General features: G+C 44.7%; 2 protein-coding genes across 2 annotated transcripts; one reads left to right on the top strand and one right to left on the bottom strand.

Moving 5' to 3' along the window:
• The first annotated feature begins 1,692 nt into the window (after positions 1-1,692).
• LOC144327047 (C-type lectin domain family 2 member D-like) lies at positions 1,693-9,094 on the top strand. The gene is made up of 6 exons (XM_077925198.1): positions 1,693-2,302; positions 2,650-2,736; positions 3,801-3,896; positions 5,226-5,425; positions 7,773-7,870; positions 8,874-9,094. The coding sequence occupies exons 2-6, from the start codon at positions 2,655-2,657 to the stop codon at positions 9,016-9,018; spliced, it is 621 nt and encodes a 206-aa protein (XP_077781324.1). The 5' UTR covers positions 1,693-2,302; positions 2,650-2,654; the 3' UTR covers positions 9,019-9,094.
• A 3,149-nt stretch (positions 9,095-12,243) lies between these two features.
• LOC114591962 (killer cell lectin-like receptor subfamily F member 1) lies at positions 12,244-25,533 on the bottom strand. The gene is made up of 6 exons (XM_077925196.1): positions 25,132-25,533; positions 20,617-20,706; positions 19,207-19,353; positions 15,668-15,822; positions 13,827-13,936; positions 12,244-12,617 (listed from the first exon to the last, which is right to left on the bottom strand). The coding sequence occupies exons 1-6, from the start codon at positions 25,214-25,216 to the stop codon at positions 12,473-12,475; spliced, it is 732 nt and encodes a 243-aa protein (XP_077781322.1). The 5' UTR covers positions 25,217-25,533; the 3' UTR covers positions 12,244-12,472.
• Positions 25,534-25,924: the final 391 nt, after the last annotated feature.

Here is a 25,924-nt window from a genome sequence, read left to right as displayed (position 1 = left end):
AAAGCGATCTCCCCGCAGCCCCTTGCTTCAAAAGAGGTCCGGGGGCAGCGGGAAGCGCAGCGCTTCTTCCCCGCTGCCCCCGGACCTCTTTTGAAGCAAGGGGCTGCGGGGAGATCGCTTCTCCCGGTGCTCCGAAGCCGGGCGGGGGGGAGGGAACACCTGCCCCAGCCGCCCCACTTCGGAACGCTGCCCCGAAGCGGGGGGGGGGGGCGGGAACACCTGCCCCAGCCGCCCCGCTTCGGAACGCTGCTCCGAAGCGGGGCGGGGGGGCGGGAACACCTGCCCCAGCCGCCCCGCTTCGGAACGCTGCTCCGAAGCGGGGCGGGGGGGCGGGAACACCTGCCCCAGCCGCCCCGCTTCGGAACGCTGCTCCGAAGTGGGGCGGGGGGCGGGAACCTCTCACCCCGCCGCCGGGCATCGGAACGAGGTCCTGGACCTCTTCTGAAGGCAGGCGGGGGCAAAAGTCTTTGCTCCCCCCGCCTGCCTTCCCGGGACAGCGGAGACTTCTCCGCTGCCCCGGGCGATCTTAAAATGCTGGTGGGCGGGAGCGAAGCGTTCGCTGCCGACCCCCAGCATTTTAAAATCTCCTCGGGGCAGCGGAGACTTCGCTCCCGCCCGCCAGCATTTTAAAATCGCCCCGGGACAGCAGGGGCTTTTAAAATGCTGGCGGTCGGCAGCAAAGCCCTCCTGTCCCCGGAGCTTGCGGGGCGGGAGGTGGGAAGAAGGGCTTTTCTTCCCACCGCCAGCCTTCAGAACAGCCTTCTGAAGGCTGGCAGTGGGAAGAAAAGCCCTTGTCCCCCCCCCCCCCCAGCCTTCAGAAGAGGTCGGGGGACAGACTGTCCCCGGACCTGGTCTGAAGGCGGTTTCCCTAGGAACGCATTAATTGATTTTCAATGCATTCCTATGGGAAACCGTGCATCGCAAGACGAAAAAACCGCAAGACGAAGAGACTTGCGGAACGAATTAATTTCGTCTTGCGAGGCACCACTGTACTGTTGTATTGTGCTGTCTGCTGGCTCAAATCCCCATATGGGATGAGCCCACATTCTCTTCTGTAACTCTAAGCCAGGAGTCAGCAAGGCTTCACTTCACAGTACATTGATTATTGCTTTCATTTTATGGATCAATGGTCTCATTAGACAGTAAAATTCATGTTAAATTGCTGTTTTAGGGGGGTTATTTTAAAAAGTCTGGAACGGATTAATCCATTTTGCATTACTTTCTATGGGAAAGTGCATCTTGGTTTTGGAACACTTTGGTTTTGAAATGGACTTCCGGAACGGATTAAGTTTGAGAACCAAGGTACCACTGTACTGCTATCATGGTTTTCATTGCAGTAACTCCCCATCCTTGACTCATCCAAGGAAATAGTCCAGCACTCTAACCCCCACACCCCACTGGTTCCCGTAGCTGGAGTCTGCAAAAGCAGAGGGACACATGACACTGAATAAAGGACCCAGCTCATTACTAACACATACACACAGCCACACACACGCGGAACCCCATACAGTATTTCCCCACACAAAGAGGCAAGTCTGTCGTTAGACGGGGGGGGGGGGGGGGTGGACCTCTGCGACCTTCCAGATGCGGTTCGACTCCAACTCCCAGCAGCCCTTGTCAGCATAGCTGTCAACGTTTCCCTTTTTTAAAGGGGAATTCCCTTATTCCGAATAGAATTCCTCGCAAGAAAAGGGAAAAGTTGACAGCTATGCTTGTCAGGATGCCCAGTGGACAGCGGTGTTGGGAACTGCAGTCCAGCAACGAGAGAGACCCACAGGTCACTTAAACACACACACACACACACACACACACACACACTTGGGCGAGAATGCTTCTTGCATAGCGCTGCGAGATCAGCCACCCAACGCAGAGCAAGGCGAGGAGAGACCAGCGCTTCCCATTACTCATCCGCCCGCCTGTGCGCTTTTCTGGGCGTCAGGGTGCATTTTAGTCGGAGTCGATTCTCTCTCCCGGCCGAAATGGACGGCGCTCGGAGGCGGCCAGCACTTCGCTCGCTCGGTCCCCTGCTGCCCTGCGCGCCCTCGAGCCGCCGGCAAAGAGGAGTCGGAGGCGACCCCACTTGGTGACATACGGCGCCGCGTCAACTTCTCCTCCTCCTCCTCCTCCGCCCTGGAGCTCCTCCTATCAAAGGATGACGAGCTGCAATTGGAAACCCCGCAGCGAATCCGGCGCGCCGCTTTCCTTTGCGCGCAAATTCAAATTGCCAAGCTCTTCCGGACATCTCCCGTCGGTTTTGCTCTTGGAGAAAGCGCGTGCAGAACACACGGGCCAACCTGTGCAGGTACGGCGATTAAAAACCAGCGAATCGGGAGCGCGGGGGTCTCGACGTGGGGGCGACAGTAGTGGCAGTGACCGCAATTGGGGGGGGGGGTCGTTGCATTCATTGCAGTGCAGTTATCTCAGCTAAAGCATCCAGGACAGATGGCCTTCCAAGCTCTGCTTAAGAACCTTGCGAAGATCCACTAGGGAAGCTAAGCAGGGTCCGGTATGGTTTCAAATGGGTTGGGAGAACAAGTGGTGACATCCCTGCATCGCATGGACTAGATGACCCTCGCGGTCCCTTCCAACTCTGCGCAGTTTTTCTTGAGAGGAGCGAGAGCACAGTCTCTTTACCTTGTATGGCTACAGGACAGATGGAAGCCGGATCAAAATCCGAGGAAGAGCATTTGGACTCTCCCCACCCGCATGTTGACCTTGAGCAAAGGGAGGCATCAGGTACGCGCATCTCCTTTGCTCCAAGTCTTTGTTCTGCAGGTGCCGCCTAAACACTTTGCTTTTATATGGCAGCCCTTTGGCTTCAAGACCTGCTTATAGCTCTGCATTGCACTGGTCTCTCAGCCTGCGAGGCTATTGTTTCTGTTCTTAATACAGTCATACCTCTTGTTACGTTTGCTTCAGGTTAAATCATTTCAGGTTGCATCCCACGGCAACCCGGAAGTACCGGAAAGGGTTACTTCCAGGTTTCGCCACATGCGCAGACGCTCAAAATGACGCCATGCGCAGAAGATGCGAATCGCGACACGCACATGCGCAGACCTGGGTTGCGTTCTGCTCATGTTGTGAACAGGGCTCTAGAACAGATCCTGTTCGCAACCAGAGGTACCACTGTACTGCCTTACTATACAGTCCAGGCCATGTCTGCTCAGATGTACGCCTCGCTTTGTACAGTAGACCTTCTTCTCTTGCAAGCCTGGTTTGCCCTGCTGCCACCCAGCCCTCTGCTTTCTTCCCCTTTCTCCTTGTCCCAGTTGGTTCCAGTCAAAATACGCCTGGTTTTGAAGCCCTCATTGCAAGAAGCAGTGCAGGAACTGCTTGTCTCTTCTTCGATCTGTGTTTCATCTTCCAAGCCATTCTGTATAAAATGAAGCTCTGTTTCCCGTTCACTATAACTTAAAAGCAACTACAGCTTTCTCTCCTTTTGGCCAGATCAGGTGACAGCAAAAACTGTAAGGTTTTTAGTGGAGGAAATTAGAATAAGATCTGTTATTTGATTATTGATGTAAACCTCCAGAATGTATTTTCTATAGTTAAGTTTTTACCTCTATCTTCAGTACATTTTATTGCTATGGCTAATGGCTAATGCAAGTAAAGATTCTTCTGCTCTGCTCTGCCTTTCGACCAGAATGAATGAGCTGAGTAGATTAAGCAGATCCAGTGTTTGTTTTTTTGCTGGATTCACTTTCCCCCATGATCCCTTATAAGGAGGCCTGATCCAGCCTTAAGTTTTCACAAATGCTCATGAGTTTAGCTGTTCTTTTTTTTTCCTCTTTCCACTGTAGCATCTCCCAAGATCTGGAAATGCCTATCAATTAAAGATATTCTCATAGGCGTCCTCGTTTTCCTGGTCATCGCGCTTACCATTACCATTATAGCAGGTAAGTTTTCTGAACCTCAGTGTTACTTCCTTAAGCTTTTTCTCTTCCCTCTTGGGTCTGAGGTAGCTGCATGCCTTCAGCCAGCTTCTCAAAATCAGAACTTTGGCTATTGCCTGGCTTTCAGCCACTGCCATGTCTGACAGCCTTGCCCCAAATCAGGAGTTCAATGATCCATATTCTTACAAGGACACACTGAGACCATGTGCTTTGGCCACAGGTGGGAACATCTGGCATTGGGGGGAAAGAGATGCTTAGCCAGAGGGTTAGAGCAGGGGTTGGCAATCTAAGGCCCGGGGGCTGGATCCGGCCCAATCGCCTTCTCAATCCGGCCCGCGGACGGTCCAGGAATCAGCATGTTTTTACATGAGTAGAATGTGTTCTTTTATTTAAGATGCACCTCTGGGTTATTTGTGGGGCATGCCTGGTGTTTTGACATGAGTAGAATGTGTGCTTTTATTTAAAATACATCTCTGGGTTATTTGTGGGGCATAGGAATTCGTTCATCCCCCCCCCCCCAAAAAAAAAAAAAATACAGTGGTACCTCGGGTTAAGAACGTAATTTGTTCCGGAGGTCTGTTCTTAACCTGAAGCTGTTCTTAACCTGAAGCACCACTTTAGCTAATGGGGTCTCCCGCTGCCGCCACATCGCCGGAGCACGATTTCTGTTCTCAACATGAAGCAAAGTTCTTAACCCGAGGTAATATTTCTGGGTTAGCGGAGTCTGTAACCTGAAGCGTATGTAACCCGAGTTACCACTGATTAGTCTGCCCCCCCCCCCACCAAGGTCTGAGGGATAGTGGACCGGGCCATGGCTGAAAAAGTCCCTGACCCCTGGGTTAGAGGGTGGTATGGTGGTGAGGTCAGAGCAGTGCGGATGCACCAGCAGAGCCTATCTGACACTCCTGCACAGCCCTGACCTCGCCACCTTCTCAGCGCCCAGATAACACTGGTCAACAACAAATTTGTTGTCTGTGGTTTTTCAGTTGATTTAGGACGAATCTGATGCGCTGAATCCAAAAATCACATTGGGTTTGCTCAATCAGGTCAAGTTTTTGAGCTATGGCCACATGTCGTTTTTTTATGTTTTTGTTCACATGTACGCTTGTGTGGAGCGTTTTAGAAGAAATTGGTGGGGGTAAAATGCCATGTCGATCTGGGCGCTGAGAAGGTGGCGAGGTCAGGGCTGTGCAGGAGTACTATTTCTGGGTTAGCGGAGTCTATAACCTGAAGCGTATGTAACCTGAAGCGTCTGTAACCTGAGGTACCACTGTATGCCTCTCCAAATGGGTGGTTTGGGCAGGTTACCCCAGTTTTCTATTCCTTCCACAGTGACAGCCCCCGGAGAAGCCAAGCAACCGGGTCATCAGCTGGTTCCCTCCGCGCTCTGCGGTCTACCATGTCCACATCACTGGATTGGCTATGCGGGAAAGTGCTATCACTTTTCGAAGAAGAAAAGGAATTGGAACTCCAGCAGAAGCTACTGTGAGTCCCACAATGCCACCTTGGCTAGGATTGAAAGTGAAGAGCAGGTAAGAGAGGGGTCCTTTGGCGCGAAGGGGTGATGCTCGTCCCCTCTTAGGCAGCATGATGAAACGAGTCACTTTATCTATGAAGTTAACTACGCATCGTAACCTTGAATATCTTGCAGAATTTCAGTGGCTGCTTTTAAGGGCAAAGCGACTTTGGTGTTGGAGACAATCTGGAGAAATGATGGAAGGAAGGAAGGAAGAATGTGTGTGTGTGTATCCGTTTCCCCCTAACAGCTGTTTTCCCACTCAGCATCATTTCCGCCCAAATCCTTGCTTACCAGGCGAAAAAGCACATGGGGCACGGAAAATAATAAAAATAAAAATAAAAATAACACATTTTTTAAAAACCCCACTCCTGTCATTTCTCTGCTCTAAATTTCCTACTCCTGGTGCTGCTTCACTTAAAAAAGAAGGAGGTTCACTAAACTCCTGGTTTATATGACATATCATGCAAAGCCCACGAGCAATAAGAATATTATTCTGCAGAAAAAGAAGTAAATCCCATTGAGTTCAACAAGGCATAATAATAATAATAATAATAATAATAATAATAATAATAATAATAATAATAATTTATTATTTATGCCTCGCCCATCTGGCTGGGTTTCCCCAGCCACTCTGGGCAGCTTCAACAAAATATTAAAATACAGTAATGCATCAAACATTAAAACCTTCCCCAAACAGGGCTGCCTTCAGATGTTTTCTAAATGTCAGGTAGTTCTTCTTCTCTTTGACATCTGGTGGGAAGGCATTTCACAGGGCGGGTGCCACTACCGAGAAGGCCCTCTGCCTGGTTCTCTGTAGCTTTGCTTCTCGCAGGGAGGGAACCACCAGAAGGCCCTCGGAGCTGGACCTCAGTGTCCGGGCAGAACGAAGGGGGTGGAGACTCTCCTTCAGGTATACTGGGCCGAGGCCGTTTAGGGCTTTAAAGGTCAGCACCAACACTTTGAATTGTGCTCGGAAACGTACTGGGAGCCAATGTAGGTCTTTCAAGACCGGTGTTATGTGGTCTCGGCGGCCGCTCCCAGTCACCAGTCTAGCTGCCGCGTTCTGGATTAGCTGTAGTTTCCGGGTCACCTTCAAAGGTAGCCCCACATAGCGCGCAATGCAGTAGTCCAAGCGAGAGATAACCAGAGCATGCACCACTGATCTCCGATAAGTGTGTGTAAGGGGCTGGGTGGGGCGGGGAGTGGATCTGGCAAAGAGTTCAAATCCTGACTGCCTGTGGGCAACTTTGACAGCTGGGGAGCAAGGGCACAGGGCTCTGCAGGTGCCAACTGATAAAGCCAAGGATATAACAGGTGGGTGTGGTTGGGCCAAACAGAGTCACGGGGAAATTAGGACCCGGCCCAGGCCTAGTTGGGTCCATGAGCTGGAGGTTTATAGGATTATCTACCATCGTATATACACCATGGCAGCCGCTGGGAAGTGAAGAAAAGGAAGGCAAAAGAGAAAAGGGCATTGGGAGAAGGGAGTGGCACTGGTGAAGTTGTGGACTCTCCTTCCAGGGAGGTTTTTAAGCAGAGGTTGGATGGTCATCTGTCATAGATGCTTGAGTTGAGATTCCTGCCTTTCAGGGGGTTGGACTAGATGACCCTCGGGGTCTCTTCCAACTCTACGACTCTGTGACCATTGGCTTTCTCTCCACCCACAACAAACATGTGGCTTCAAGACATTACCCCAAAGGGAACGCAGCCCTTGAAAGAAAAATAGGTTGCCCACTCCTGCGTTACACATGCTAGGGAGTAAGCCCCACTGAACGCATTGAAATGAATGCATATATTATTAATGTACAGTGGTACCTCGGGTTACATACGCTCTAGGTTACAGACTCTGCTAACCCAGAAATAGTGCTTCAGGTTAAGAACTTTGCTTCAGCATGAGAACAGAAATTGTGCTCTGGCGGTGCGGCAGCAGCAGGAGGCCCCATTAGCTAAAGTGGTGCTTCAGGTTAAGAACAGTTTCAGGTTAAGAACAGACCTCCGGAACGAATTAAGTACTTAACCTGAGGTACCACTGTATATAATAGTAACAAAAACAATAAAATTTTACATATATCCCGCCCTCCCCAGCCGAAGCTGGGCTCAGAGCGGCTAACAACAATAAAAGTAACACAGTTTACATAAAATCAAAATCAATTAATTGAAATGCATTCCAAAATCAATTCATTCTAAAATCAATTCACAATCAAATTAATGGCAACCATGACTGTTATTATCAACTAGGTGTACTTGCTGACGTTTTCATCTGACATGTTGACGTGTGCCTGCGTGTTTACTGGCCGAAGTTCTTATCTGTGAATAGCGCAGGGCAGAATTCTAACATCCATTTTCTCTGGTCTTCAAAGGAGTATGTGAAGCGTCTCGCTGGCAACCATGACTTCTGGATCGGTCTCAGAAGAGACCCAGGTCAACCCTGGAAATGGCTAAATGGAGAAAATTCAATGTGAGTCCCTTTCAGTTTTCGGTACTGAGGCATCAGCAACCAAAATGTCTCCAATTCACTGTTAACGGGATGGATTTTCTGACTATTATTCTTCCCAGTATAATTCTGAATCAGATGTCAAAATTTATGCGCAGCTGAAAGCCAGGCGCAATACCAAAAAAACCGAATAAGAAACTCAGTTTCATTGAATCTCTGTAGGTAAACAGTTCCCTTTATCTCTCATAGTTTGCTTTCTTTCATAGATTGCTTTCCCCTACAATAAGCAACGGATGGATTTATAAACAATATTTAAAATAAGAAAGCAATGGCAGACTTTATAGGGATTTGTTTATTATTTTTGGTGTGCTGTCAATAATCTTGATGCATTTATGATATGCTGACGGCCGCAACCTTAGATAGAGGAAAAACCTGAAAAATTGTATGAACCACAGTTATGACAAGTGATTGAGGCCTGTTGAAGCATTCACATCCTTGGTCGCCAGTTTCATGAAAATCAGCTTGTAGAGGCTCAGAGGGCCTTCTGGCGGTTCCCTCACTGCGAGAAGAAATTGCAGGGAACCAGGCAGAGGGCCTTCTTGATAGTGGCCCTTGCCCTGTGGAATGCCCTCCCATCAGATGCCATGGAAAAAAACAACTATCTGACTTTTAGAAGACAGCTGAAGGGAAGTTTTTAATGTTTTATCGCTTATTATTTTTATTATTAATATTCTGTTGTGATCCACCCAGAGCGGCTGGGGAAACCCAGCCATATGGGCGGGGTATAAATTATTATTATTATTATTATTATTATTATTATTATTATTATATAGTGGAGATGTTTCAACAATGAGCTTCTTTCCTTTATTAAACTCTGCTTACATCTCCATCCTTTTCTGGGTCATTTTATTTTAGTCTGCCAGGTTTTTCTCCCACCCCCCACATTTGTGCTAGACTTTAGAAGAAAGATCATCTTGAGCTATGTGCCTGCTGCTTTGATACAGGTTTGTGATGCTTTGTGTTGCAGGCTCAGAATCGCAGGAAAAGGTGGGGAATGTGTCCATCTGGACAATGAAGCCATAGCTGCCGCCTCGGGCTGCCACACAGAACTTCCTTGCATCTGCAGCAAACCTTCCGCATGTACAAATTCTAATTGTTTATCAGCCTCGTAGCCCAAACACTGGAGGAGAGCTGGAGTGAGTGAGTAAAGTCAAGAAAATAAGGAGCCAAGATGACGAATGGATGAACCAGGTGGGATACCACCCTAAGCATGGGTAGGAATTTGTTCTTAAATGCAAATACACTCAGAATCTCTACTATTTGGGCAGCCTTGGAGGCGGCGATCAGATACTCCCCAGCAACTGCTTTGTGGAGCATCTAGTAAGATGGGGTACAATTAAAACTAATTATCTCGTATTTGAAAAATACTCAGCCATGCAGTTAGAATACTTAGAAGGAGTGATACTAAAATGGAATGGAAATGGAGTTCATTGTAAGGGAAAGGACAACGTGCACTTAGAATTTTACCATGTAATATAGAATTTATATATATATAAGTTTTTTTTAACATTATTTTCAACAGTAATTAAAAATACTTTTACATCTTATTCAAATTTTTGACTTCCATCAATCCTGTCTGAAAATTTTCCAATCTAATCTCTCAGTATGCATTTCTTATCTTCCCTATTACATTTCAAACTCATAACCAATATCTCTATCTTTTTCTACTTTGTAACACTTTGTATATTTCTCCTTACAAAGCTTCTTGTAGTCCTACTAGCGTAATTTGTTGATTACAGTTGCTCTTCAAATAATTCATATACTTCTTCCAATCTTCTGTGAAACTCTGGTCCCGCAGGTTTCGAATCCTTCCTGTCATTTTGTCCAATTCTGCATAGTCCATTAATTTCGCCTGCCATTCTTCTTTCGTTGGAATTTCTTCTTGTTTCCATTTCTGGGCTAACAAATGTAATATTGAAGTTTTAGGCTGAATTTTGAAGGTTTGTAATAAGTGACAGCACTGAGACAGTTTGGTGTAACAGTTAGAGTGTTGGACTAGGACCTGCGAGACCAGGGTTCAAATCCCCGCTCAGCGACAAAATTCGCCACAACCTACTAACCTACCTCCCAGGGTTCTAGTGAGGATGAAATGGAGTGGGGAAGAACCCAGTATGCTGCCTTGTGGACACTGACACATTGATCTACCCTCACTAAATAGTAATTATTGTTTTGCAAACTTAATTTTTCTTTATTTTTATAGTTTTGCAACCTAAATAATTGTATTTTTTCAAATCAGACCATGGCTTCTTCAAGTAGACAAAAATGTGTAAACAAACCTGAGGCCTTTTGTTATGTATGTGGCTGCTACGCACTTCCTCGTCAAAGATGCAATATAACAGCGTTTGTGAGGCGTGCCTATAACAGCTATTTTGAAATCCCCCTGGGCCACCAAGGCAAGAAATGGGCTCCGCATATTGTTTGTCACAATTGTGAGGAAATACTTAGAGACTGGACAAAAGGAAAACGGAAGAGTATGCCTTTTGGAGGTCCCATGGTTTGGCGAGAACCCAAGGATCACACAAGGGACTGCTATTTTGGTTTCCCAGTGGTATCTACAAGCCATTGTTATTCAGGTACAGTGGTACCTCAGGTTACATACGCTTCAGGTTACAGACTCCGCTAACCCAGAAATAGTACCTCAGCTTAAGAACTTTGCTTCAGGATGAGAACAGAAATCGTGCTCCAGTGGTGCGGCGGCAGTGGGAGGCCCTGTTAGCTAAAGTGGTGCTTTAGGTTAAGAACAGTTTCAGGTTAAGAACGGACCTCCGGAACATATTAAGTACTTAACCTGAGGTACCACTTTACTTGGTAAAGCCTTTCTGTTGTCCAAGCAAGAAGTTGACCATTTTGAGGTCCACACAGATGGTCCAGTTGTGCTCCTCACCATGTTCACTTCCTTCATCTTCAGAAGAGACAAACCCCTTAAAAACTGGAGTAGGGAGTTCCTCAGGGTGCGGGATAGGTCTAATTGCTGAAGGAATACTGGAATAGGCATCAGAATGTTAGTTGTTCTTGCCGATAGCCTTCGTATTAACCAGACAAAAATAGCATAACAAAAGGCATCAGGCTTGTTTACACATTTTTGTCTACTTGAAGAAGCCATGGTCCGATCAGAAAAATAGAAATATTTAGGTTACAAATCTATAAAAATAAAGAAAAATTAAGTTTGCAAAACAATAATTACCATGTGGTTAGGGTAGATCAACGTGTCAGTGTCCACTTATCCCCTGTGTAAATATGACATATCAGCAAAAGTCGGAAATTGAAAGATAACTATAGCATGTAGATGGAAATCGATTTCAGATTTGAAATCAGCATTGAAAGGACATATAAGAACACTTGAAAAATCTCATGCAAAAGAAAATGGGGGGGGGGGGGAATTTCCCCAGTATACTGTGTATCCCAAGGGAATACATTTTTTTGTATACCTTCAACTGTACATAGATGTCATTTTCAATGCTATACATGTCATGTTCAATGCTATATAAGTCACTTACATTTATACTCATATTGTACTACTTTGGCTATGTGTTTAATAAAATATTGAATTCTTGCATTGTGAAAAGCAGATTATGGTGAAAAGTGAAAAACATGAATTGCAAAAAAACACACCCAACCACTAGAGCTTACAGAACAAAACTTCAGATATGAAATCAGCACGTCGAAATTAGGTTAGAACAACTGCAGGTGTCAATGCAACAAAAAATTTCTTTCTCAATGTTGTAAATGTAACACTAAAGAGAGAAAATTAGTATTTCTATATTTTTTAAGTCAGCTCCTTTGTAACAAAACTTTATAATAAATATTGCTTCACAGCATTTTGGCTCTTAGTCCTACTTTGATGCGTGCTTCAGCCACTTGTATTAATAATAATAATAATAATAATAATAATAATAATAATAATAATAATTTATTATTTATACCCCGCCCATCTGGCTGGCCTCCCCAGCCACTCTGGGCGGCTTCCATAAAAACCAAAAATACAGTAAAATATCACACGTTAAAAACTTCCCTGAACAGGGCTGCCTTAAGATGTCTTCTGAATGTCAGGTAGTTGTTTATCGCTTTGACATCTGCTGGAAGGGCGTTCCACAGGGCGGGCGCCACTACCGAGAAGGCCCTCTGCCTGGTTCCCTGTAGCTTTGCTTCTCGCAATGAGGGAACCGCCAGAAGGCCCTCAGCGTTGGACCTCAGCGTCCGGGCAGAATGATGGGGGTGGAGACACTCCTTCAAGTATACTGGACCGAGGCCGTTTAGGGCCGTTTAGGTTTATATTGTCTATAAACTTAGAAATCCAGAACAGCGAGTAGACAATAATAAAACATGCTTGTGGGTCATAGAATTTCAGTTCTTTTATTATCAACAATACTTTAAGAATTCAACTTCTGAAGGCTCCCAAATCCCCCACGGAACTCAGATCTTTAGCCGAAGGCCAAGGCTGTCCAACCTCCCCAAACCACCCCTGTCATCAGAGGAGCTCATCGTATTTTGGCCAGGTGACAATACCACTCAGCCGATTGGATCAAGAGAAGTTGGTGAGGCAGAGAGGGCAAGAAGCAGGGGTACTCAATGGCCTCTGGTCGTGGTAGTGATTTGAAGAGCTTTCTTTTCGCAGACCCATCTGGCTACAGTAGTACATGTCTCAGAAATAGTTTTGTTCCCATTAAGTCTCCCGCAGCAGTTTTCTTGAGCCGGAGCGAGGTCTTTCAACCTGCAAAAGGAAGGAGAAAGCCAACAGCATTTGTCAAAGACTGAACATATCCACCTGCTTGGCCATTCTTTGCGAGAGGGGCAAGACTCGCTCCGAGGGCCTTCTGGCGGTTGCCTCACTGCAAGAAGTGAGGTTACAGGGAACCAGGCAGAGGGCCTTCTCAGTAATGGCACCCGCCCTTCAGATGTCAAGGAAATAAACACCAAACTGACTTTTAGAAGACATCTGAAGGCAGCCCTGTTTAGGGAAGTTTTTAATGTTTGATGTTTTATTGTGTTTTTAATATTCTGCTGGGAGCCGCCCAGAGTGGCTGGAGAAACCCAGCCACATGGGTGGGGTTTAAATAATAATAATTATTGTTGTCTGTTGTTATTACTCACTGCACAATTGCATTGCCTAGGCTTGCCCATTAGGTGCGATCCTATCACGTGGAATCAAGACTTCTGGTTCTCAAATGTTTTGCCAGTGAGTTTCCCTGGGCTGCAAGAACTTCCTGTGGTTTAACTAAGGTTTTCCCCTCATGCTCCCAGTGAACCACAGGAGGAGAACTTGCACACATTTCTCTTTGAAGGGTGTGGACGTATGCCCCCTTTCTGCCCTTTTGCAAAGGAATTCAAGGCAATGCAAAATTGTTTCACTTATTTCCACCATAACCTTGTGAGGCATTTACTTACTATATATTAAATTTGTGAGTCACTTTATTTTGCCTAGGGCAACTAAACGCAACTTACAAACAAACAAAACCCCTCACTAGGATACATTAAAACCAAGAGGAAAAAAGAAATACATTTTTTAAAAACCCGTCCTGCCCACTTCTAAAAGGCCACAGACCAAACATAGATTTTGCTGAGACAGACTGGTGCAAGATTACCTAGTGAGCTTCACAAGTGAGCACCAGGTAGTTCAGAGGTGCATTTCATTATATATACAGCTTCTGGTGGATGCGGAAGAGTCACATCTACCTTGGCTTCTGACATTTGAAGGGTATGTTTTTAGGACCCACCTTACTTCTGTGGTCATAAGTTGTTTTCAACTGTGTTTTAATGTTGTAACCCAACTTGAGACTTTAGGGTACACTAAAACGGTGTATTTTGACAGATGTCAATGACCTGATGTGATTAGCATGGCATTTGACTGACCAGAGGATTTGGGGAGACGAAGATCTGGCCCTCCCCACCCCTGCTCTGCGGAGTAAGATGAGATACTCACAGTTTGTCATCTAACGGGGAGCCGTCCACCCAGGTCCATTTCCAGTCAGGAGGAGTGGCTTGTAATCCAATCCATAGCAGTGGATATTGGATATTACTCAGTATAAAGTCCTGTAAACAATGCAGGTCTTTAGTCTCTACTATAATATCTAGACAGCATCTTAAAAACCTCGACAGCATTTTAAAAAGCAGAGACATCACCTTGCCAACAAAGGTCCGTATAGTTAAAGCTATGGTTTTCCCAGTAGTGAGACCATGGACCATGGAAGTGAGAGCTGGGCCATAAAGAAGGCTGATAGCCGAAGAATTGATGCTTTTGAATTATGGTGCTGGAGGAAACAAGTATGCACAAATATGCTGTTGAATTTTCATGGGAACTACAGTGGTACCTTGGGATGCGAACAGGATCTGTTCTGGAGCCCCATTCGCATCCTGAAGCAAATTCAACCCGCGTCTTTGCGGGTTGCATTTTGCCGCTTGTGTGCACGCGCATGACGTCATGTGTGCATGCGCGCACGGTGAAACCCAGAAGTAACGTGCTCCCTTACTTCCGGGTCACCACAGAGCGCAACCCGAAAATACTTAACTTGAAGCACATTTATCCCAAGGTATGACTGTATGTTTTTTTAATCAAAGAAAGAAAGAAAGAAAGAAAGAAAGAAAGAAAGAAAGAAAGAAAGAAAGAAAGAAAGAAAGAAAGAAAGAAAGAAAGAAAGAAAGCAAGCAATATGGAAAACTGAAAGGAGGAATTGCACTTCAAAATTCATAGAACTGTGAATTTTAAAGGATATTTACTCCTCAAATGTGTAATGCAGATTTCCTGGCACCCTGCAATGGGAGCTGAGGAACCAACAAAAAGGTTAAATAAGCTATTTCAATGGCTCCCTAATCTTTCCCAAGGCTCCCTATTGTATTTTGAAAAAGAAACTGCATGTGACTGAAAATAATTTTTAGTTTGGCTGTAAGTAAAGTAAAGGTAAAGGTAAAGGTACCCCTGCCCGTATGGGCCAGTCTTGACAGACTCTAGGGTTGTGCGCCCATCTCACTCAAGAGGCCGGGGGCCAGCGCTGTCCGGAGACACTTCCGGCTCACATGGCCAGTGTGACATCGCTGCTCTGGCGAGCCAGCGCAGCACACGGAAACGCCGTTTACCTTCCCGCCAGTAAGCGGTCCCTATTTATCTACTTGCACCCGGGGGTGCTTTCGAACTGCTAGGTTGGCAGGCGCTGGGATTCCTAGCATATCCTAAAATTATTTGGCCAGCCCACTGCACTACAGGGTCACATATTAGATGCATTATGTGCATTGTGTTAGATCGTGGGTAAGGAAACTAAGGCCTGGGGCCCGAATCCGGCCCAATCGCCTTCTTAATCTGGCCCACGGACGGTCCGGGAATCAGCGTGTTTTTACATGAGTAGAATGTGCCCTTTTATTTAAATCACCAAATCATCTCTGGGTGATTTGTGGGGCCTGCCTGGTGTTTTCACATGAGTAGAATGTGTCCTTTTATTTAAAATGCATCTCTGGGTTATTTGTGGGGCATAGGAATTCGTTCATTTTTTTAAAAAAAAATAATAATAGCCCAGCCCCCCACAAGGTCTGAGGGACAGTGGACCGGCCCCCTGCTGAAAAAGTTTGCTGACCCCTGTGTTAGATAATACGATGCAATTGAAACACAGTGGAATACATTTGCCCCCTTTTACAGTATTTATCTTTGGATTTCGACTGTGTGGACTATAAATGCCACAATAAATATATACAAGATGTAATGGTACTCATCTTGGCAGGGGCTCCCCTCCACCCCATCAATAAGGAATGTGGATCTAACTCTTGTTTACTTACCACTTCTTCTTGATTCTGTATCACCAACAATTGAGAGTCTTTTGTTCTGCAGTCGTCTTTGCTCTCGGTCCAGTCTCGTTTTTCACTGGAGAACCAGTAGCACTTGCTATTGAGACGGAACCAGTTCTCAGGGCAGACTGTGCAGTCAGAACTCTCTGGGAGTAGGGCAGGGTGGGCAGGTGGAAGCATAAAAAATTGCAAGTTTACACCAGATAAAATGACAAACCATGGTTTGTAACTGACAGGAGCAAGCCTACACAACCCTTTGTTTGCATCCTCACTAATCCACTTTTCGCCTTCACACACAATAAGTTATTAAATCGTGTTTTTAATATTTTAATATTCTGTTGGGAGCTGCCCAGAGTGGCTGGGGAAACCCAGCCAGATGGATGGGGTATAAGTAATTTATTATTATTATTATTATTATTATTATTATTATTATTATTATTAAATTGGAGCTACAGTGCATTTTGACAGACGCCAAGGGAGAAATCTGAGGACACTATGTATTGAGGAGAAGGTAGGCTATAAATTACAATAACATGAGATTACTCTCGGATTGGTTTCTTTATTTTCTGGGTTGTTTTCAGGGTTTTGATTACCACTAGATACAATTTAAGTGAAATCTAAAGCCTCATAGTTTATGCAAACACTATATGGAGTCCTGTCATCAAGAAATGGTTATGAAGCTTAAAGGAATTGTTATGCAATGCAGACTGGTTCATTTGTGTGAATGGGGGACTAAAACCTCAGTCTGCCCTCAGGCTTCTTCCACCTGCCTATTTACAGCCAGTCCAGGGGGTGATGCTATTGGCTTCCCTCTTCTTTGTCTCAGTGAGGCCCTTTTAGATCTCGGCAGGGAAGAGGATATCTGCCATGTCACTTGTTCCATGTCTCTGATACACAAAATATGAGTATGCTTTGGGGCCACTAGGGGGCGCATAGGAAGATGGCCGACAATAACATCTCTCCGACCCACAGGAGGTAATTTGGAGGCTATGTTGGGAGTAATTAGCCTCCCTACCTACTCAAGACGGTGAGTGGGGCCGTTTGCCTGCTGTGCCCTATACCACCCCCGAATTTTGAGGGGATGGGGGCATTAGGCACAAAAGCCCTCCTGTGGGATCTCGGCACTCCTGGACGCTGTCTCTGACCTGCGCCACTAGCTGCAAGAACTTCAAAAGAAACAATTTGGCACGAAGGAATGCACATACTTCAGGAAATGAGGAGTGAAAGACTGCAACAAAAGAGGTCTCTGGAAAAACAAGATTTAAATTATGAGAAGACACGTCAAGATATGGTATGGCAAATGACTGATGGGGGAGGGGGAAAATGTTTCATTTTCCTCCTTATGTGATTAAACCCAATAATCCCCTCCCTTCAAGAGTCAAAAGCCAGAAATGAGGTTTTAAGGACTTAAGCTGTGAATCTAAGGCTGTGTGGAGATAAACTTTTGAACCAAAGCATGTTTTTAGAAGACTGTGGAATGTATAAGAGCTTTGTTCTGACGCAGTCAAAAATGCCGCCACCATTTTGGGAAGTTCTGTCGGAGGACTGAGTCCGGGAGGAGAAATAGTGAAAGAGAGTGTTTCTATATTGTGGGAGAAACTCCTCAAAGAGGTCTTAAGAGCGACAGAGCTATAATTTACGATGGAAAAAGTGATCTTATCTCCGAAGGTGACGATTTATGGGAACCATCTGGAATTGAGGATTGACGACGGGAAATCCACACAGGAGTATTATTTGTGTTTATCGGCTTAAGGAGACCATCAGAAGAGACCATAAAGGACAAAGAGAAAATATATGATTAAGAAGTGATGTGGAAACAGCAAGATAAGATTGGAAAGAACTATGAATATGTGTTTGGACTGTTGGAACATCTATCTGGACTTATTTGGACTGATTTGGACATTAATGCAGAAGTAAGGATTAGATCAGAACCCTTCCTCGGATTTGGAAGTATGGGACCCCCCAACAAAATTTAAAAATTCAGCTCTGTAATTTGGAATTTATGTGATGTGGTTTGATTCGATGTGATTGGCCGGTTAATAAAAAATTATATATATATATATATATATATATATATATATATATATATATATATATGAGTATGCTTTGCTGACCAAGCCTGGCAGGGTGAAAAAAAGGTATTATTCCGGGAATCCTTGTCACGTTTAAGTTCTTTCATCTGACGAGGGCTTACAACAACTATATTTTGCAAAGGCACATGTTAAGATCTTTCGTATCCTTCGTCTGATACCTGCGTATGGCAGCTGCATACAACAACTATACTCTGCTGTAGGGATGATCGCTGGGTGCGGAGCACACTTCCCATACGCGTGACCTTGGGGTGCAGGGCACACTCCCCCTCACAGATAAAGCCACAGCTGTCTGAACATCTTGCCCTCTGACTAACCTTTTGCAGTCTCAGTAGTCTGCAGTGTCCTGTCTGTAACCTTTGTCTCTGAGACCTTTGTATCCTTCGTCATACACTGTGCAAGGGAAAAATGATGCGGTGGAAACAGGTGCTAAAATAGCTTTGTACCACCCCATGATCTCGGGACTGGAAGATGTGCAAAGGTCACAGCCCAAAATGTATCTGCCTGGGTTTGCATATTGTGTCAATAAAAGGAGCCTCCACAGAGCTGGCCGGCAGCTTGCTTGCAGCTCACCTGTGCGCAGCCCACCTGCATTATCAACTCCTGCCTCATGTCCTTCACTTCACTCTGCAAAGGCAGATGTGGAACATTACAGTGGTGCCTCTGAAGGGTTACATACGTTTCAGGTTACATACGCTTCAGGTTACAGACTCCGCTAACCCAGAAATAGTACCTCGGGTTAAGAACTTTGCTTCAAGATGAGAACAGAAATCGTGCTCCGGCGACACGGTGGCAGGTTAAGAACGGACCTCCGGAACGAATTAAGTTCTTAACCCATAAAAAGAAAAGTTCATCTTTTGCAAGTACTGTTCCTTAAAGTTGTTACGTTTGACACTTGTATTTGCTAAGACATACATGGAGCACAAGAGCTTCTATTTGGTCATTACATATATAAGAACTGATCTATTTGTATTTCCTGTTCTAAATGTTGCTCTATATAGTTAAACACAGCCAGTTACGTTGTGGGTATGCAATGGTACCTCGGGTTAAGTACTTAATTCGTTCTGGAGGTCCGTTCTTAACCTGAAACTGTTCTCAACCTGAAGCACCACTTTAGCTAATGGGGCCTCCCGCTGTTGCGATTTCTGTTCTCATCCTGAGGTAAAGTTCTTAACTCGAGGTACTATTTCTGGGTTAGCTGAGTCTGTAACCTGAAGCATCTGTAACCTGAAGCGTATGTAACCCGAGGTACCACTGTATTTGTTTGGGAAGAGGATAGGGACAAAATGACAATTAGTTGGCTCAGCCTCTCTTTGACTGTGGCTCCCTCTCTCTGTGGTCTTCCCACCTTGTACCCCGCCCCCAGTGCCAAAAGGCAGCAGCCCTCATTTTTTTGACACGTGTTCCTTAAGCCTCATTGAGAAACAACACTCCAGTTACCTGCTGAGCTGTTTTCAAGCGGCTTACAGAAAAATTGCTGCAGCGAAGTCACGTTCTCTAGGCATAGCTTATTTTCCATTTCACCCTGGGGTCCCTGAGGGACACGGGATTTCTCCAGTTCACCCATGAGGTTCCATGTCTGAAAACCTTCATATAAGGAGGTTAATTTTAAGTCATCAACAAACTGCGAAGAAATTCAAAGACCGTTTAGTGTTTTTTGTTATGGTACCTAATTGTATTTCTTTTCCTTTCTTGAATCCAGTGTTCCACATGGATTTTCCCTTCATCATTGAAATAAAACGTGTTTGTTGTTTTTTAATTAAAGGAGAATATCACAGTATGTCCTTTAAGATAACAGCTCAGGCTCGGAAAGACTGCCTGTAATTTTCTAATATTTAGAACTCGTGTGTGATCAATTACCCATGAAGGCGCCGGGCACCCACAAATTTTGGTGCACGCTGCATGGCACCCACGGCCCCAGACACCCACAGTCATGGGGCCAAGCTGGTACAGCTACTACACTGTGACACCTTTATTTGTTCACAAGCAATAAACAGGAAACAAAGTCAAAAAAAGTCATTATTATTATTATTATTATTATTATTATTATTATTATTATTAGTTTCCCTTGTTAGTTTATTGTGATGTGAACCAGTTACAGCTACCTCGGTTTTCAAACACAATCCATTTCGGAAGTCCGTTCAAGTTCCAAAACGTTTGAAAACCAAAAACTGAAAGCAGAAGTGTCAATACAGAAAACTCAAAATGGAAGCTGCATTTCCTGTTCAACTTCCGAGGCGTGTTCAAAAACTGAGGCATTTACTTATGGGTTTTCAGTGTTCAAGTTTCGAAACGTTCGACTACGGAGGTGTTCGAAAACCAAGGTACCCCTGCATTATGAATTCTTGACACATGGAACCTGTTTTTATGTCACAGCTCAATACAGTACGAGAAAATCTGTTTATACGAAATACTCTAATGGCTTTATTAAAAAAACCATATTCTAACGTATGAAAATACCCTGGCTTGTTCCTTTTTCTACAATTTTTGAGCAGAATGCAATGGTTTTGGCAGGGGGTGGCACATTCCCTGTTTCACCTCTGAGGCAAAATGGAACAGGCCACCTTTGCTCCCAGGGACTGCTGCCAAATTATGTTTTGACTATGAATGAAGACCTTCCTATTTCAACAACCCCTTTGAGCGTAGATTTTGATTGCAGCCCGTATCTGTGTTGGATTTGAAATGGGTTTTTATATTTGTCTTTAATTGTTTCATATTTGAAATCTCTGCCATTGCTGTTGCTGTTTTAAATGGTTGATGGTTCTATTGTTAAGTCGCTTCACAAGAAACAACCTATAAATGGAAATAACTAACTAACTAACTAAATAAATAAAAGTGCTCTGTACTTACACAGGGCTATCACGGTGACCCCTAGGATGACATTTCCAGCCCATCCAATCCAGAGAGCAGTCCACCGCCCCTGAGAATGTGGTGAGGCACCTGTAAATTTGACTTTATTAATACTAGGTTCCCCAACACAAGGGTACAGAAACTCAGAGCTGGAGCCCAAATCTGGCCCTCAAGGCTTCTCTGTGTGCCCTCCCCTTGTGACCCTCCCCCTTTTCCCAGGCTCAAACCCCTCCAGCCCTGCTCAACGCTCCTAGAGTGCTTTTGCTCGGCTGAAATGTGTCCCCGGGGATTTCCACAATTTGCAAGATGAGAAAACACTCCTGAAATTCATAAAGTGGTACCTCGGGTTACAGACGCTTCAGGTTACAGACGCTTCAGGTTACAGACTCCGCTAACCCAGAAATATTACCTCGGGTTAAGAACTTTGCTTCAGGATGAGAACAGAAATCGAGCACCGGCAGCAGAAGGCCCCATTAGCTAAAGTGGTACCTCAGGTTAAGAACAGTTTCAGGTTAAGCACAAACCCAAGGTAGCACTGTAGTTATTTAACACCATATCCATATCAGAGCAATACCTTTATTTGGCAAAGCAAAATGCTCCAAAATAGTCTGAAAGCCTTTGAGTTCTCCAGAATTCTTCATCAGTCTGGATTTGAAAAAGGCAAGATGGGTGGAGGGAGGGAGGGAGATGACTGGTGTTACTTTGAGCCATCGATGCTTGAATAATTGTATTCAGTAGCAGAAATACAGCTATTTTTTGTTCTTTACAAAGTTTTGGACAGGTCCTTGGAGCTTTTACTAATCAATTAAAATGTGTTGACATCAGGGTTGGAGATATGTTAGGGTTAGGGTTAAATGTAGCGTTAGGGTTGGATTTAGGGTTAGGGTTATGGGTAGGGTTAGGGTTAGCATTGGTGTTAGGGTTAGGTGGTGCTTTTTTTCATGGGGTACTCAAGGGTACACAGTACCAGAACCTCTTTTTGTTTTTGTTGTTAAAAAAAGTGCAACAACTTCATGGTTAAAAAAACTGTAACAACTTCATGGTGAGTACGGCACCTCTCTTATTTTTGTTATAGAAAGTGTGACATTTGCTGTAACAAGTTCATCGTAAGTACCAGCACCTATTTTTCTAGTTGGGGGGGGGGGGGAGCACTGAATGTGCTCAAAGAAGAAGCAGTTCTGCTGCACCAGAAATATAGAAACTAGGTTTAATTTAGCAAGGCCTGACCATGCCCTTCCTTTTACACACTGATCTCCGGAACTGTGGGTTACATAAGTTACATGTGATTCTTTATTTAGCGGGTTTGCATTTATACAATGCAACCACAGTGCCTGTAAATGGGAGCTTATCATCCGGGGAAGGGCATGGGCTTTTAACCCTTTCCCCCCTGCATATAACTAGGGATGGGCAAATTTGTCCATTTCAATTTCTTAGTTTTCCATTTTTCCAGTCCACAGTTCACATTTCCATATCTGTTTGCTGGTGAAAAAATAACCAGCCTTTCAGTGTGACTTTCTCCTAATATACATGCTTTTGCAAAATATGCACATATTTGCAAAATAATTTCCCCTAATATAATGCCTTGTTATTATCACAAATAGGTGCATTTTAACGCACACTTTTACCTCCAGTACATACATTTTTGTACACGTTACTGGTGTACAAAAATGTATGGTGCTTTGTTTATTGTTTATGACAAATGAATTGTAGTTGTGCAATTAAGCAAACTGAGAATTCTTCAGCATCTTAGTCGGATTTTTTCCATAATAGGCACATTTCTGTATTCCATTTTTAAAAATGTACATTTTGCCTAGCATTTTTTCTAATGCAACGCATGTTATGCCACGTATATGAACTCTTCACCCTAACATTACTACACATTCCTCAGCAGCAGGACTGAATTGCAAAATTCAGAAACGGGCACATTTCAAAGGGTGGCTGTTTCTGAAAGTGTAGATCGGGTAAGCTTGCCTCCAAATGCAAACTGAACTGAATTTCTCCCCATCCCTAGTCCTGATGTTCTTATGCCCACCAACTTTAAGAACTAGATAGCTTGCATTGCTTTACTTCCCTCAAGAAGGCTTGTCATTTTCCCCTGCTCTTTTATTATCATATATTTGCTTATTAAATTTGTATGTGTTTTGAGAGTCTTCTGTTGGGCAGATAAGCAGGATATAAGTTTTAGAATAAATAAAATATAGGAACTGGACAGGGTGGCAGTAGGGAACCTGAAGCCTTTCAGATGTTTCTAGATTACCGTTTTCTTCATTCCTGCTTATTGACCATGCTGACTAGGGCTGATGGGAACTGTAGTCCAACAATATTTAAGGAGGATATTGAGAAGCAAGAACGTGTGGAGAGGAGGGCAACCAAGATGGTCAAGGGTCTGGAAACAAAGGCTTAGGAGGAAGGGTTGAAGGAGCTGGGTATGTGGGAAAGAGGAGACTAAGAGGAGATAGGATAAAGGTAAAGGGACCCCTGACCATTAGGTCCAGTCGTGTCCAACTCTGGGGTTGTGGCGCTCATCTCGCTTTATTGGCCGAGGGAGCCTGCGTACAGCTTCCGGGTCATGTGGCCAGCATGACTAAGCCGCTTCTGGCGAACCAGAGCAGCGCACGGAAACGCCGTTTACCTTCCCGCCGGAGCGGTACCTATTTATCTACTTGCACTTTGACATGCGTTCGAACTGCTAGGTTGGTAGGAGCAGGGACCGAGCAACGGGAGCTCAGCCCGTTGCAGGGATTTGAACCGCCGACCTTCTGATCGGCAAGTCCTAGGCTCTGTGGTTTAACCCACAGTGCCACCCACGACCCTAAGAGGAGATAGGATAGACATCTTCAAATATCTAAAGGCCTGTCACGTGGAAGATGGAGCAAGTTTGTTTTAACCCAGGGGTCAGCAAACTTTTTCAGCAGGGGGCCGGTCCACTGTCCCTCAGACCTTGTGGGGGGCCGGACTATATTTTTTGGAGGGGAGGGAAATGAACGAATTCCTATGCCCCACAAATAACCCAGAGATGCATTTTAAATAAAAGGGCACATTCTACTCATGTAAAAACACGCTGATTCCCAGACTGTCCGTGGGCCGGATTTAGAAGGCGATTGGGCTGGATCCGGCCCCCAGGCCTTAGTTTGCCTACCCATGTTTTAACCTGTTCCAGAGGCTAGGACTTGAACCAGTGGCTTCAAGTTACAAGAAAGGAGATTCCAACTAAACATCACGAAGAACTTTCTGACACTAAGAGCTGTTTGACAGTGGAACGGACTCCCTAGGAAGGCGGCAGACTCTCTTTCCTGGAAGGATTTTGAGCAGAGGTTGGATGGCCACTTGTCATGGATGCTTTAGTAGAGATTCCTGCATTGCAGGGGGTTGGACTAGATGACCCTTGGGGTCCCTTACCTCTCTACAGTTCTATGATTCTATGAATATCTGAATGGGGATAAAATTGGGGGAACCTAGATTAGATACTAGCAAAATGAGCACTGCTTCTGTTTGTCTGAAATCCTTTTCGGCTTCCCTTTTATTTTAATTTAAAATATTGCTGAAGTGATGGAATAAAAGGAAACACCTTGGCAGAATTCGACTGATCCCTGTGTTGTATAAATATAAGTTTGTAGGGATGTACAAAGAAATTATCTAAGAAATATGTAACTGTGCGGTATAAAGTAATGGATAGACAGAGTACAGTGAGATTAATTGGAAGTCAGTTTTAAATTTCTTTTCTATAAATTTTATAATTGTGTTCAATACCAGGAGTATAAAAGGTAAAGGTACCCCTGCCCGTACGGGCCAGTCTTGACAGACACTGGGGTTGTGCGCCCATCTCACTCAAGAGGCCGGGGGCCAGCGCTGTCCGGAGACACTTCCGGGTCACATGGCTAGCGTGACATCGCTGCTCTGGCGAGCCAGAGCCGCACACGGAACGCCGTTTACCTTCCCGCTAGTAAGCGATCCCTATTTATCTACTTGCACCCGAGGGTGCTTTCGAACTGCTAGGTTGGCAGGCGCTGGGACCGAGCAACGGGAGCGCACCCCACCGCGGGGATTCGAACCGCCGACCTTTCGATCGGCAAGCCCTAGGCGCTGAGGCTTTTACCCACAGTGCCACCCGCGTCCCAACCAGGAGTATATATGATGATAATTATATTAATCTTCTTATATCTTATACTGTGGTGGTTTGTTTGATTTTTCTATTATTTGTTTGTTAGTTTGATTGATTGATTGATTGATTGATTGATTGTATGTTTGTTTACTTGTATGTATTTATTTTAAATTTATAAAGATATGAAAATGAAATATTGCTGAAGTGCCCATCTTTATAGCAACCCTCTACAGTTAGTTATTTTGACTAACTACATGCTCACACAAAAGGCAACACACCCTCCTTCTGTGGATACATTTGCTCTAAAAATATTTCAGCGCCTGCAGACCTGCTGTTTTCTCTGTGCTGTAAGTAACAGCTTGGAGCCTTGCGAAAAAAACATCCTCTCCCCGCTCCCCAACATTAAAACTTACCTGATCCTTGCGAGGGGTGAAGCAGCCTGGCAGAGGTTGGAGCTGAAGGGAGAGCAAGCTCAACATAGATAGAGCCATCTGTCATTCCGCTGGAAGCAAAGAAGGCCAAGAGGATGTGTGTGATATGGGACAACTAGCTGCTGCAAGGGAAGTGTGTATATATATTAGTCAAGCCGGCCAACCAATGTAATTCGTTGAAGGAAGCGCTGCTGCTAACCAATGTAGTTGAGTTTTCTGGTCTTTGAAAAACTGAAGCGGAGCTTCCTGGAGCAGAAAGGTGAGGGCAACAAGAATCCAGATGGTTCCTTTTTCTTCCACATCAAAATAGATGTCTGCCTTTTATTTTATTTATTTAGCAAGATTCACACACCGCTTATTTTTTTAAAAAAAAATTTAAGTGGTTCTCCTGTTAAGTATTCATTAAAAATAGCAATAAGAAAAAAGAAGCAACAAGAAAAGAAACTGAAATCAGCAGAGACAAATTGCCGAAATGTGGATAAAATCAACCAGTTTAACATGCACTTAAAAAGAAATTTACATGGTAAAAGTTCATGTCTGGTTAGTAATTATTATTTTTATTTATTTATACATACATACATACATACATACATACATACATACATACATACAGTGGTACCTCGGGTTACATACGCTTCAAGGTTACAGACTCCGCTAACCCAGAAATATTACCTCGGGTTAAGAACTTTGCTTCAGGATGAGAACAAAAATCGTGCAGCAGCGGCGCAGCAGCAGCAGGAGGCCCCATTAGCTAAAGTGGTGCTTCAGGTTAAGA

The sequence above is a fragment of the Podarcis muralis genome, chromosome 2 (assembly GCF_964188315.1).
Source record: "Podarcis muralis chromosome 2, rPodMur119.hap1.1, whole genome shotgun sequence".
Taxonomy (NCBI): domain Eukaryota; kingdom Metazoa; phylum Chordata; class Lepidosauria; order Squamata; family Lacertidae; genus Podarcis; species Podarcis muralis.
This window is presented reverse-complemented; position numbering and strand designations above follow the sequence as displayed.

Coding starts and splice junctions, on each gene's coding strand:
- LOC144327047 (XM_077925198.1), top strand. CDS start 2,655: ATGGAAGCCGGATCAAAATCCGAGGAAGAGCATTTGGACTCTCCCCAC. Junction 2,737..3,800: donor TGAGCAAAGGGAGGCATCAG/GTACGCGCATCT, acceptor TTTCCACTGTAG/CATCTCCCAAGATCTGGAAA. Junction 7,871..8,873: donor CTAAATGGAGAAAATTCAAT/GTGAGTCCCTTT, acceptor TTTGTGTTGCAG/GCTCAGAATCGCAGGAAAAG.
- LOC114591962 (XM_077925196.1), bottom strand. CDS start 25,216: ATGACAGATGGCTCTATCTATGTTGAGCTTGCTCTCCCTTCAGCTCCA. Junction 20,707..25,131: donor TCACCCCTCGCAAGGATCAG/GTAAGTTTTAAT, acceptor TCAAATTTACAG/GTGCCTCACCACATTCTCAG. Junction 19,354..20,616: donor GGTCACCGTGATAGCCCTGT/GTAAGTACAGAG, acceptor CCTTATATGAAG/GTTTTCAGACATGGAACCTC.